Raw genomic sequence first — 14,420 nt, 5'->3', positions numbered from 1 at the left:
AATACGTACGTAGACATTGGGAGGGAGGAGGAGGGGGGAGGAGGAGGAGGAGGGAGGGAGGAGAGAGGAGGAGGAGGAAATGTCGGGGCCAAGATGTCAGGGGATGAGAGGGCCATGCTGAGATGAGAGGGATAAGTGGAAGTGAGCTGCACGGAGTGGCGTCTGTTTTCAAAGGGGGCGGGGGGAAGAGAGGTATTCAGAGTGATGTAGGGAGTCACGTGATTTAGGAGAGGCTTGAGCTGACTTAGACATATAGATGGGCATTGCAGACCTCAGTGAAACACCAATTATCTGCATCGATAAATATTATCCGTTGGTTGACCATACTTCACCACCCTGGTTATTGCATGATGATGTTAGCCTTGGCCAGGAATTGAACCGAGATGGGCCACGGTTCAGAGTGAAGTGCGCAAAACCAAACGCGCCGATTTCTCCACTCACGCACCGGCCGCGTTCGAAATAAATTTGAACAACGCTTCCAACGAGTCGTGGAGACCCATGCCATTCCATAGCAAAACATAAATAAACACGTAAAAAAAACTCAGCACATTCGTCAATAACACCGCCTTGCAAAGACGACGTAGAACACGTTTCAGCCACGGGTTAAGGGGCCTTTCTTCACAGCACAGAGGGCCCAGAGAGAGATATTGAGTCTCTTTGGCCATTCCGTCGTTGGGATTCTCAAACAGTAACATCTGGAGGAAGACAAAGGTGGGTGGTGGGGGTGGTTGTGGTGGTGGTGGTGGGGTTAAAGAAAGAGAGAGAGAGATATGAAGGAAATAAATAAATAACTTCGCACCACTCCCTCAATTAAATCGTCCGCCTAATAGAGTTTGAGCGGCCCGGCGCTCTTTAGCGCGAGCAATAATCTAACGGCGCAAATGTTTGAAAATCCGTTGGGTAAATTTGCGCAGTGTTTCGCGGCGACGGCTGCTCATTAAGGGTGGAGTCCCCCCCCACCCCCCCTCTTGTCACGGAGCGATTAGCTTGGAGAGTCCTGGACAGAGGGCGACAGACGCTCTCGGCAGCCCACACCGAAGAGCCCCCACACCGCACACCCCCCTGTCAAGGCGCGCGTGACAACATAATCTAATTTTACAAGCAGCCGACACACAGCGCAAGGTGTCTTGCAGTGGGGGGGGGGGGGTGTTTTAAAATATGAATGTATAAAGAATTCAAATCACACGGCGTTTTCGTCCTGAATTTCCAATTAGCGGCACGTGCGGTGCGAAAGAAGTTCAACGCACATGCGTACCGTAGTGAAAAGTAATGATGACAATGTTCTATGGTTCTTTCGGTAAAGTCACGTAGATGGAAGGATAAATAATAACAATAAAATAATACAAATGAAAATAAAGTGAATACAAAATAATAAAAATATCACGACGTTTCGATCGCAACACAAGCAATCGAAACGTGATATTTTTGTATTTTTTGTATTCTTTATTTGTATTGTTATCATTTTATTGTTATAAGTTTTTCTTCTATCTACGTGCCGTTGCCGAAAGAAACATATAATATTAATTCCTGCAGTTACGAAACTTTTAAGAATTTTTATGATGACAACATTACAGCCTTTTCCCAATCCACTGTTGAATGAAGGCATCTACCCGGGGCTTTCGCCATACTTCACCACGCTGGTCAGTGCGCGTTGGTCAAGGGGGTGTTGGTGGAGCCGAGGACTGTTTTTTTAGATATCACCCATCACTGAAGTGAGTCGTGGCTGGGAATCGAACTCAAGATCAGTGCTAACATACGTTAGCGTCTCGGCTGACACGTACACAACACACCTGCCAGCACTTATAGGTGCTAGTGTGACGGTGCAGTGGTTAGCGCACTACTTCCGCTACGAACCCGGCGATCCAAGTTCGATAACCCGCCCACGGCCAACACCAGTGACGATTATCTGCACGGGTCCAGCGCCTCCACTGGGTCGACTCAGCCTCAGATGAGGCCACTAGGGAGACAAAGATGGCCAGGCGTGGTGGTGGCAGCGCGTGGTTAGTGCACTGCGCTATGACTCAAGCTCACGGCCAAGAAATACGCAGTGGCGAATATTTGAATCGGGGCCAGGAGGGTCTCCCCTAGGTCTACTCAGCCTTAACTAACTATCTGGTGCGGTGTGTAAATCACTGGGGAGATAATGACCGCCGGGCGTGGTGCTGGTCACTCCCCACACCACCGCCTCCCCTTCGTGTGCCGTGCGGGTCCTTGTTTATAGGTGCTCGCGAACTGCACTTGCCTTAAGGCTGTGAATGACTAGACGGGTCATCTTTGTTTGTGTGCGTTGGTGGTGCGAGGAAAATTAAGGACCCTAAGTAAAAACATCTATTTGGGGGGCCCTCAATAAACATTACTGAACTGACACAGTTGTATCTTAATTTGAAGCTTTCGTTACTGCAGGAATCCATACTCATTGGTTCTTTCGGTAAAGTCACGTAGGTAAAAGAAAAATCACTGCTAAAGTAGTTCAGCAGTTTTTTTCTTGCTGTGGTTGTCCCTCCTGATGACGATTGCTTGTGTTGCGATCGAAACGTGGTGATCTATTATTTTTCTACCCACGTGACTTTACCGAAAGAACCAAAGAGTATGGCACAGTTTGTGTGAAAAAATGTCGGTAATAAACTAACGTCAACTAAACGTGTTTAATAGTGTTCGTAGAATGAATCTATCTTTTATTTTATCTTTTGTTCGAAATCTGATGTGATGTTCCTGCACCCCAATCACTACCCCAACCCCTCCTTAACCACTTCCACTTGTCCTCCTAACTGCCACCATAACGACACCACCGACACTTTTAACAACAACCGCACCCTTTATTGTCACCACTATCATCTCACGTACAATTCCATGAGTATCGTTACAACGCCTTGGACTATATGGATCTACGTAAGATGAGATCTTGTCTTGCATCTGGGGGGGGGGGGGGCGCTTGGTTAAAACTTTGGCTCCTCGGCGTTTGCATCCTTTGCTCATTAAGGACCTCGCGCCGCGACCGCGTGCGTCGCACGCAATTGTGAGCGACGTGGGAACAAAGCGATTGAAAGTGACCGTGGGTTTTTGTTTGTTTGTTTGTCGTCACAGGCGCCACAACAAAGCATAAGCCCGAGCCGGTGCGTCGGCCGCATCTGTTTCTCGGTGGCCAAGCGTAGCCGCTGGGACCATCGTATCAATGGTTCTCCTTCTCCAGCGCATTGGAGGTGCTGTCGACGGACAAAATATGATCGCGTGCGGTTGTGCCAATAACGTAAAGCTCACGGATTGTACCGCGTAGTGTTCGGCATGATGATGTCACCGTGCCACTATAACGTGGTGCCGAACAACACGCGTTGCACAACCCTAACAACAACAACAACCGCCATTCGCCACTAAGTGGCGGTGACGTCACCACGACGCTTGTGCCAGGCCATGTGCACCTTTGAGGCCACGTGAAGTGTCGAACGCCCGCTGGCAGGAGGTCACGGGGCAGACCCAGGTGCCACGGGTCGACTGACTGAGATGACCGAGATGACTGGCTGATGCACCACCTGTGCCCCCTACTGTGCCAACTTGCTGTGCTTTAGCCACCCGGCGCTCCGCTCGTTGTTGTGAGCGTCGCTCCTCCGCCCTGCGTTGTTGTTAGAGGGTGACTGCCTCCAACTGCCCAGTAGCGTCCTTCACGAGCCTCCTCCACAGAGGCCGATCTTGACACCGCTAACAACCCTAAACACACACACGGGAAGAGATGCACAGCACGGCTGCGAAAACACCTACGCAGTCGTATCCACGAAACGAGTCGCACAGGCCATTTTTTTAAATCGTGGTGGATGATGTCAGCCTTCTCGCGGCCCACCCGGCTACGGGAACGAGGTTTACAACGAAGTTCATAACAAATGACGCCAAGGGAGCCGTAGCATCGCCAGTCAACCCCTGGGTTACAGCAGAAACAATTAAGCCTGACAAACAAAGGTCTTCCTCAGGTCCATACGAGCCGACCCATGCCCCAACCCCCCCCCCCCCCCCCCCCCATTGGTTCGTCGATGCCATATAAATGTCGAGGGCCGAAAACAGATGTCCTCGCAAAGATCCTTCAAGCAAGAAGCCATCGGCAACCTTGCTGTGTTCTCTCATTTAAAGGAGGAGTGGACGAGATCCACTCCGCTTCTCAACAGACAATTGAATTTGTATAACAAATAGAAAATCGCATCTTTCATCTGCTGGTGTTATTCATCCATGCGAAAGAAGGAGACGAGTGTTTGAACAAGTGGTGGTCAAGAAGTACTCGTTTCGTTCACGAGCCCGTCGTCGTGATAGATGAAATGCTGTTGCCAATCACATCTGGTAACCCAGCTATACTTCCATAATATAGGGGTTTTTTTTGGTTTAGATCGCGTAAATTGTTATGCAATTTAACCCAAAAAAATATTTACGCGATCTGACCTCCAAAAATACCTGTATTATGGATGATATTGATCGCGAAAGCTTACATATTAAACCTGCTATAGTTGTTTTACACGCGTAACTCTGCTGATGGTACCCAACAGAGTGCACCGGTTTAAACACTATCCGCTGGACACCATGCGCCTGGAAGGTCAAAGGTCATTTACGGAGAGAAAACAGAGGTCGGTTTAGACGCCAAGAAAACTACTTTAAGAGATGGCTTTTAATGAAAAAATATCTAACGAATTTGGCGATCCACTGCTACAGGCCTCTCCGTCCCATGCCAGCAGTCATGGGGTTATTTTATGACTATACTTCACCACTCTGGGCTCTCTAATGCACCACGAATCGGTGAAGGGTTGGCGCAGGGGCCCCACCGAGGAGTGGTTCGGATATCGCCGCACATTGACGCGAGCGATGGCCCAGGAATCAAACTGACGACACTTCGATTGACAAGGCAGCGCTCACACCGGTGACACCGCTCCACCCTGAAAGGATTGAGGTACAGGCACCACAAATGAGCTTGCGCTGAGATTCTGATTGCCTCGTACGCGCGACATAATGCTATTGTCATCAAGGCCATGGGATTCATTTTGTGACGCGTCCGATTTTGCAATAGAATAAGCACATTACTTTTGTGTGCATGTTAAGTAGCCCTTGATATAAACTGTTTTCCATTATACAAAATGCAATATAACGTCGGAGCAATGTACAGGTTACGTGTGTCTAATTGCACTGTCGCATTCCATTTCGAGCACCCCAGCACTTATTTGTGAAGAGATGCATTGTATCATAGCGCCATTGAATTCTGCTCGTCTAAAAGTGCACTTGAAAATATAAAATGCTATTATTAATGAAGGCAGTCATTTGCCTTTAAGTAAAAAATAAAATTCGCCCGTGGACTGCAACTGCCATACTTTTCACGTGCATTTGGCATTCCATATGATGGCTATAACAGTGACAACGTTCTTTACTTACCCAAAAAAACATCATCAGCCATGGTGTGTCAACCGCCGGATGGCCTCCCCCATGCCATCACCATCTCTCACCTCCGAATAGCGCAGTTGACTGCTACGTAGGATGCGAAGGAAGTTCAGCATACACACAATAGGTCACAATCTATCTCTACGCCTGCACGATCTGACCTCGCCGCTCCGTCTCTGCTCTCATCCTCTTGACCGCGTTCTCGCTTTTTGGCTGCCATTGTCACCATTCTCACCCGTCGTCCATTACCATAACCCAAACCCCATCTCCAAGTCCACTTACGTCAATGCGATGTCTATAACTTGTCTAATCCCCCCTCCCCCAATGATCCATGCGCTCCACTGTCTCTCGATGTAATTCCAAGCATGTAACTCGCCACTCTTGTGTGTGTCCTTTTCAGCTTTTTTTGTTCCAAATGCTTTGTCAGTGGCTGTGTTTACGGACGTATGCCACGGCAGGCAACGTGCATTGATTCAGAACTGCCTTTTGGAGACGCATTGGTATGTTGCCTTTCATTCTAAAATTTAATTTCCTTCCTGCTTCTATCCCCCTCTTTCTTCCATCATTATGATTTAAATCCGTCTTACGTAATTGCCCTAGATAAACAAACATCTGTGTCCCTGCGACAATTATTTTCTTGTATTTGCCGAGAGAAAGCATCACCGAATCTCGTTTTTGTTGTTGCATCCAGGATGGTTCGCTTGCATTTGGATGTGTGGCCAATGCGTGTTTGGCATGTGCGAGTACCTGGAGTAAACACACACACACATACAAGGGAATATCGCTTAAAGTTGCGCACAGATAGATGCAATAATTAATCTAATTTATTGAATACGTCAAAGGTACCAGCGACAGCCGGAGCAGAAACAGCAAAAAAAAACAACCCATGCTCGGAATTCACATTAACACAAAGAATTGCATGGCGGCTAAACTACAGCGTCAAGATGGTGATAAGAAATGAACAAATGGAAACCGCACATTGCGTTCAATTGCAAAGTGCTGCAGGGCTGTGAGCCGCATTATGGCTTTAACTGGGGGGCTGCAGGGAAAAAAAAGAGGCTTGGCTTGAAAGTCGAAGAGATAATCTCCTGTATCATCACCTCGGGCCCAAACAGGCTGCCTGATCCCGTGGGCACACATGGGACGCGACACGTCCGTTCGCTCTGCCAATGTCCTAATCACGCAGCGCCGGATCGTGCACACGAAATGAAACAGTCGCGCGCGAAGCGGCGTGGCTATCCGAGCGCCTACTATTATTATTATCGCGGGCGCCGGCAAAATCCCCCACCGTTTGTGAGGCACACAATCCTATCTTTGTTCCATCTGCCCCTGGGACGTCCCAGAACGCTTTTTGTGTGCGCGGTGTGTGCGCGTGTGTGTGTGTGGACAAATCCCAAGCCTGCTGCCACATTTGCGCATGCTGTAAGCAATGCAGAAGTGACATTGAGCCTCGCCAAAGCAATTCTTCCCCCACCCGCATCTCCACGCCTCGTGGTTGCGGCTTGCAAAAGTCGGTTTGCGTTGGAGAGCTTCGCTCTCTTCAAGATGGAGAGCGAGCCGAGTGTCAATTATTGGCGCTTATTATTATTAGGGGCCTTGCTTTTGGCTGAGCATTCTTCTCGGGGCTAATGTGCCATCAAGGTCCTTCCAAATGGCGTCTGAGAAAGACAACTGCATTGCTGGTCACTGCGGAGAGCTCATATTACCAATGAGCATGCCTTCGTAATTGTTCAATTTCATCTCTGTGAAACAATGTTTTTTTTTCTTCCCGGGTTCCCGTAGCCACACACCCCACCCCTTACGAGACCCCTAATCAGCGCCCTACCTTATTACAGACCAATTCAGACCTTATTGGTCACCCCGTGCCCTTATACATCTCAACGTTCATCCTACAGAGTCATATCACAAGGGTGAAACACAACACAAATAGACAAAAATATATTTTTGCCCGTATTGAAACGGCTGTACGTCGTATGGACCTGAAAACTCAATTCTCCTGTACAAGAATACGGGGTAAACCGTGTGGGTGAACAGGGATGTAAGATCACGAACCGCTCTAAATGATTGCATTCAGTACAGCAGCAAAAAAATGACACGCAGCGGTGTAGAGTTGAGCAATTACTACTTGTTTTTTAAGTATACAAACTCAACAAAAACACATCGCTCGTGCGGTAACATTTTCCAACGGAGCACGCTTGCCATTCACGAGTTTGGGCTGTTTGACGCCACTTTAATCAACGAAGCACAGCTGTGATGATTCAAGATATATATACATTTTCTCTCCCTCTGACATTGCCAAGGGTCCCTTCAAGGTTAACCGTGTTGACACGAGGCTCTTTAATTGGCATGTTGATGCTCGATGTGATTAGTTTCTCATTAGCCCTTCAAATAAGGCGCCGTACAAACGCATTCTTTGATGGACACGCGGTAAAAGTGGCCAGCTGTATATTGGAGCCACGAAGAGAACGAAACAAAAACGCATTCATCTTCTTGGTTCTTTCAGTAAAGTCACGTAGAAGGGTAATAATAAAATAATATAAGTATAAAACATAATAAAATACAATTCTCACGACGTTTCTGCCACAACGCAAGCAGACGTCCTCAGGTGAAGAACAGGTCTGTCGGAAAGACAGCGTCTGAATGACGCTGTCTTTCCGACAGACCTGTCTTTCAGACGCTGTCTTCCCGACGCTGTCTTCCCGACAAACCTGTTCTTCACATGAGGACGGCTGCTTGCGTTGTGGCCGATACGTCGTGAGAATTGTATTTTATTATGTTTTATTTTTATTATTTCCCTTCTACGTGACTTTACCGAAAGAACCAAGAAGATGAATCCCTGCAGTCACGAAAGCTTTAAATCGAAACAAAAACGCATTCATTTTGCGTTTCTGAATATCGCATTCTTCACGTGCAGACTAATGGGTCGCGGTCCGTGACCTCAAAGACGTCGAGTGACATGTCAGATATATGATAAGGGAACATTTCTAAAAGGGAATATAATCCGATACGTAATTCTATTGTTCAGCACAGCGACATTTTCAGTGTTTTACATACTCTGGAGTAATAAACGTGTTCTCGTATTGTGCTCCACGTTAGAAGCAACATTTCGGTGTGCCACTTTGAAGCGACAACAGAAATTACAATTTGATGACGCGAACGGGCATCACAAAAACCTCGCCTTTGTGGAGAAGCAATTTCGCAGGAACGAGTCTTTACCCTTCTTCCTCAATGTTTCCATTCATTCCTAAATGTGTCGATGCAGCACAGGAAGGTACCACGATCACGTAGTCTGTAGTATCAACAACTTCAGACCATCACCTAAACAGCGATATGGAGGCGTGCGAGTCTTCAACAAGCCACACATCTGGCCAGGTGCCAAAGAAATTGGCGTTTTGTAGCAACACAATTTTAAGTGAATATCAAACTGGCAGCGTGTGCAATGTAACAGGAACGATCATGCATACAGAATGATTATGTTGAGGAATTTAATTGGCAATGGATAACGGTGGAACATCTGCCATGCGTCGTCTATAGGCCGTGATGCTACCACGCCGTTTGCATAGCGGTCCTGCCCGGGAAAGCGTGTCTTGGCAGGCAGGATTGCGATGCCACGGAGGGTCCATTTACCACCAGTTTGTGTCTTTACATCTTGGGCAAGTCTGTGATCAATTCGAATAGCAACAGAACTTTAAACTTCCATTGGTATTGGATCATTTTTACAAACAGTTATCATGCCAGATTTGAAGCTTTCGTGACTGCAAGGATTCATACTCTTAGGTTTTTTCGGTAAAGTCACATAGGTAAAAATTTTAAATAAAAAAAAGTAAAATAAAACAAATTAAAAAATTCACGACGTTTCGGAAGCAACACAAGCCTCCGTCTTCAGGTGGAACCGTCACAGCCACGACAGCTGTGAAACGTCGTGATTTTTTTGATTTGTTTTATTTTACTTTTTTTAATTTAAATTTTTTACCTACGTGACTTTACCGAAAAACCTAAGAGTATAGTTATCATGCCCCCCCCGCCCCCCGGCTTTACGGATAGACGGATGGATGGACTGTAAAAAACGCATGTTTTCAATCTTAGCTGCAAAGAATGCAAACGTAGGCTTCACGTGTTTTGGGAAAGACACGTTTTTATATAAAGAGTCCTAAAGTATACATTGTAAATTATAAAACATACAGTAGACCTGTTCTGCATTTCCCAGCGACAAGTTATATTAATTAAAATAGGGACATAACGTGCATTATTAAAATTACAGCCCTTTGTCAACCGACTGCACGGTGAAGGGCTTCTCACTCTGATTTAGTCTTGAAAGCTGCTTGACCATACTTCACCACACTGATCAGTATGACGAACTGGTGGGGCGTCCCAGACTGATTTGTCACTTGCCAGCGATGCTAGCCACGCTTGGTAAGCAAACTCGGGTTGCAACGTTTACATCCCGGTGCCTAACCACTGCGCCACCACTCTGCCCGGCAATATACGTAAACTAGCTTTTTCTGGAAGAAAAAAAATTCATTGAACAGTCCACCATACTATTTATTATTTTTCTATCTACGTGACTTTACCGAAAGACCCAAAGAATGTTCAAACATGTTCAGGGGTAAAAGCGTACGCACAAAAAAAATACTCCCGGGGAGATCTGATTAAAAGTCCGACAGGCAACAAACTTGAGGAATTGCTGTTTGCAAACTCCAGGCGCATCACAGGCTTTTTTTTATTATTACTATTTTATTTTATTTTGCCACAAACCCGAGATTGGAGAAAGAAATGAGGCTCGCTCGCACACGCAGTCGGTGAAGGAAGCGAAATTAGTCTCACATTGCACACGCCTCGATAGCTCGCCGCCAATGAATTCCATTTCCCTCCGCGATATGAGAATCTGCCCCATTTACTTGGGCTCTAAATTAACTTGCCCGAGTCCCTCAGACGTGCTCAATTATCCGCTGGGCCAAAGCTTCAAATTCTCCCCTACGATGTCACTTCTCGTTCACTCTGTGAATTTATTTCGAGGATATATGAATATTGTCAACTATAATTTGCACTCCTTTTGATTGAAGGAGCCTGGGGATATGTTTTTTTTCTTCTTTCAAAATGGGTTCATCGCTTGCATGTAAAAGCTTCTCCACCGTTTCCTTTTGCCGTTGATTATAAAGACACTCAGCATGCCTGCCATCACAATCTGTATTATGCTCCTCTGACAGAATGCAGTCGGCTTGGATAGGCCTTTTTTTCCACCGTCTTGATTTATAAATGCCAACAGGACAACCAGCCCACCGATCATGTATAAAGGACAAAAACTTTCATTTTCATGGCAAAATAAATAAGCCATTATATACCAGGAATCCAAGGTTTGAAAAGCAATATATGGCTGCAGCAGAATACAAAATGATTTTACACTAAGACGTCATCTTTTTTTAATATCCAACATTGGCTCTAAAATCTATTTCACTAACACCATTAAGAGAGTATTGACTTCCAAGACAATACCATTCCAACCAATCCATTGGATATATTTTTTTTTATAAAATGTGTTAGGCAAGGTCAGTTTGTGGCACAAAGACATGAAAAATTTCAGTCCTTTACATGTGTAGTGACATCGCGGGATGTCACTGTGTGGTGCCGGCCCTAGAGTGGCAAGGCGTGCGCTGATCGATAGCGCTGGATGACACCACGCTCGGCGTGCAGTGCCGGCCCCTACAGGATGGGGTGTGGGAGTGCCGGCCATGGAAATGGGGTTACTAAAAGCCGTGGCACTCTGGTTGACCCCAGAGGACACGTGACCGGTTAAGTCTACACAGGGGCCCCAAGTGGGGGCTAGGGGTGGTCACGTGTCAGGGTCGAGATCCTGCTCGAGGATTCTGGAAGGTGGGCGTGGCCAAGGGCAGAGCCGGCCACGCCGCAGAGGATATAAGCCGGGTTCCCCAGAGGGACAGGCGCTGTTGTTCATCCTGAAGAAACCTTCGTCTACGTTCTCCGAGTCTCCAACACGTGGACCGGGACCCAAGCTGTGGTCCGGTCCGTTGTAGCTAGTAACGGTGTGATTAGCGTGGTTAGCCTGGTGGTCACCACCAGAGGTTGCTATTCTGTTAAGGGGCAGTTACCCTGTGTGTTGGTGTTAATAAATGTGTTGCCTCCAAGAGTACGTCTGCGACTCAGTTGAACTCACTACACATGCACAGTCTTAAGATTCAAACCAGCTGCAGTGCTATTTGGAACATTACAGATTCATTGTGTCACCTGCTGTGCATTACATGTTTAAATAATTATCTTTGATATGCAGTCAGTACCCTTCCAAACAGCACGACTATTGGGGTGCGCATTTATTAAAATTATAAAGTAAATTGCAACATAAGTCAAGGATTTCAAGCGTGAAAACTTTTCTAGACCAATTTACAGCCTTGCAAATAAACGTCGTAGGATTTTGCCATTAATATTATCCATAAGAGATTTTTGAGTCAGATCGAGCAAATATAAACCCGTCACAGCCAATTAGTAAGGTTTGTCATGTATACAAAACATGCCAATTCGTTACTGGTGTGTTGGAGGGTAAATGTTGTGGTTTACGCTCCAACACACCGGTCTGCTGAACCAGTAAAGAATTGCCATATTTTGTGTACGTGACAAACATTACTAATTGGCTGTCGGGTGGTGGCGGGTTTAACATTTATACTTACGAAAACTAACCCAAACACCTCTATTATGAATTTTTTCATGTTTGGAAACATTTCATGTATTCCATTGTGGTCATGAGTTAAGTATCTTACTAATATTACATTGCTATAAAACAACGTAGGCCATTATCAAAAAGGCCAAATAAACTTACACATCTTTAATATTAAACATTATTATCCTGGATATTTTAATATGTTTAAAGTGGTGGAACAACATTTTAAACAGTTTAAACTTTTAAGTTTCTTCCATAACGCAAGGTAAACTTCATAAATCATTGCAATTAAAATCAAAACCTTTTGAAATGGTTAAGTCTCTGCCCCATCTGTCCAGCGCTAAGCCTCTCCGTTGCACAATCTGCAACGATGACGCCAGCTGGCTGGGCGTGGCCTGGCAACAACCAATCAGCATTCAGTGGCCAAATCCGATACCCAAGCCTTTAAAAAAAATGAACCAGCTTGATGCTCTAACACCAATGGAGACTAGGCTCTAAGAAAAGCTGTCTCGGGTGAGGACCAATCAACTTCAAGGACAGTGCATATCATCATCAGAGTTGTTTCTTTTTGTTTGCATTTTGACTGCTTGTGTTGTGGTTATTGCAAACATGATGCCTTGTATAAAGGTGTCAGGTTTTGTACCAGTTGAAAGGGTAAAAACTCATTACTACAGCTTGATGCTTTCAATTGACGATCGAGTCACCGGGTCGGCTGTGCATGCCGGGAAATGCATTCACTCGTGACACCCGCATGCAGGCACGGGTTATTTCCCAATGTTAACGGAATCACCGGCACAGCCACTAAGACAATTCCCATTTTCGCAGGAAAATAGCGAGGACTAAATGAACGTGGTGTGATCATGTGGCCCAGTAGTTCCCTCGCTGGGATACAAACTTGGCGACCCGAGTTCGATGTCCATCCATGGCTGAGTGCACTGGAAGAGTGATATCTTAACTGGTCCTGACACCCACCTTGACCAGCCCACACTGCAGTCCAATGTGGTCAAGTATGATCAAACAACTGGCAATGACACGATATCAGGGGGAGGCCTTTCTCCAGGAATGGATTGTCAAAGGGCTGTAATTTTTGGTCATTATTATTACTACAGCACGACAAACATAACCTATTTTACTGAAGGAGGTAAACCTTACAACTGGTGATACAAATAAGACGGCGACAGAGCCTTGCAAAATGAAGAGACAGAACAATACAAATGTAAATCATTGTTGTGAAAATGCATAACTCAATTACAGTAGCACTGGATAATGTAAAGCACACACCAAAAAGCATAACAAAATCTAAATGCATCCACATTCATTGTTCAAGCCTCGCTAAAAACCTTTAATCGTAAAAGTCATCAAAGTCATCTGCCCTTGCTTCTTGACCACGTGGACTCAGGATGACATCAGCGTCTGAGATACTGTCGTCCGAATCGCCCCAGAATGCTGGCACGCGGAGACGGGGGAAGAGAAGGGAGATTAACTCGCACGCGGCTCGCAGCTCTGCAGTATTATCGCACTCAAAAACACATTGCACAGGCCGGCATTAGAAATACCACAACCGTTTGCCTTTCACCGTTTGCGCCAAACAGGTCTTCAAAGAAGTGCAAAATTGAGAAAGCCGAAGACCCAAAGCAATCGAATCATGGTTGTTGAAAGACTCGGTTACAAGTCAGCCCACAGCAGAGGCTGGACTGAAATGATTCTCCCCGATATTTTTTATATTTTTTTACCCTGCACATATTACAAATTCAAACACCCAAGTATTCTTTCATGCAGAAAATTACTCTCCTTCCATCTGGAGATGCAAGATTTATGTAATGCATTTCCCTTGTGAAAGGTATACAGTAATGAGAGATGCCTTTCAGAATTGTAACATGCTTTGTAAAATTGCACCTCACATTGCAAATTCAAACCGTTGCTTTAATGAGTAAATCAAAGACGTGCAATTCAAAGGTACACTTTTTAATATTTTATATGTTTAATGTTTTTTTTAAATGCAAAAACAGGACCGTGAACAATCGAATTAAACCGCATCAGACTGTATCATGTTTAAAAGCTTCTACCTTAGTATTGTCTACATATTGTTTCATTAATGAGCAATAAACAAGTTTTACTCGAACTTCTAGTTTGATTAAGAAATAAGGTGAATTGCAGTTTAACCCAAATGGTTAATCCCATTATCTGGGCTTTAGCAATATCATCAAGCTGCTTTGTTCCCGTACATACCTTTCTTATTAAATCCTGAGGCTGTAGTGGTCTGCGATTCCCTTTGGTAAAGAAAAAAAAGAAATTAAATAGGACCTTGAAAATAAACACTTTTGAACTATGGCCATTTTTCAAAAAG

The 14,420-nt window shown here is 45.4% G+C and overlaps 1 protein-coding gene across 3 annotated transcripts in view; it reads right to left on the bottom strand.

Annotated features, from left to right (window-relative positions):
- Positions 1-4,028: 4,028 nt before the first annotated feature.
- The window catches only part of KIZ (kizuna centrosomal protein), a 31,838-nt gene continuing 21,446 nt past the window's right edge, over positions 4,029-14,420 (bottom strand). For 2 of the 3 annotated variants that reach the window (XM_061559468.1, XM_061559470.1), the window contains 2 exons: positions 14,303-14,343; positions 8,217-13,519 (listed from right to left, as the gene is read on the bottom strand). In XM_061559468.1, coding sequence (XP_061415452.1) covers positions 13,416-13,519; positions 14,303-14,343 — 145 coding nt within the window. In that variant the 3' untranslated portion in view covers positions 8,217-13,415. Of the gene's footprint in view, positions 6,151-8,216; positions 13,520-14,302; positions 14,344-14,420 lie in introns of those variants that run through there. The other variant, XM_061559469.1, reaches the window with a different exon arrangement.

The sequence above is a fragment of the Lethenteron reissneri genome, chromosome 25 (assembly GCF_015708825.2).
Source record: "Lethenteron reissneri isolate LAM-NWPU_2019-01 chromosome 25, ASM1570882v1, whole genome shotgun sequence".
NCBI lineage: Eukaryota > Metazoa > Chordata > Hyperoartia > Petromyzontiformes > Petromyzontidae > Lethenteron > Lethenteron reissneri.
The sequence above is the reverse complement of the archived record's forward strand: the minus strand, read 5'-3'. Positions and strand labels throughout refer to the sequence as shown.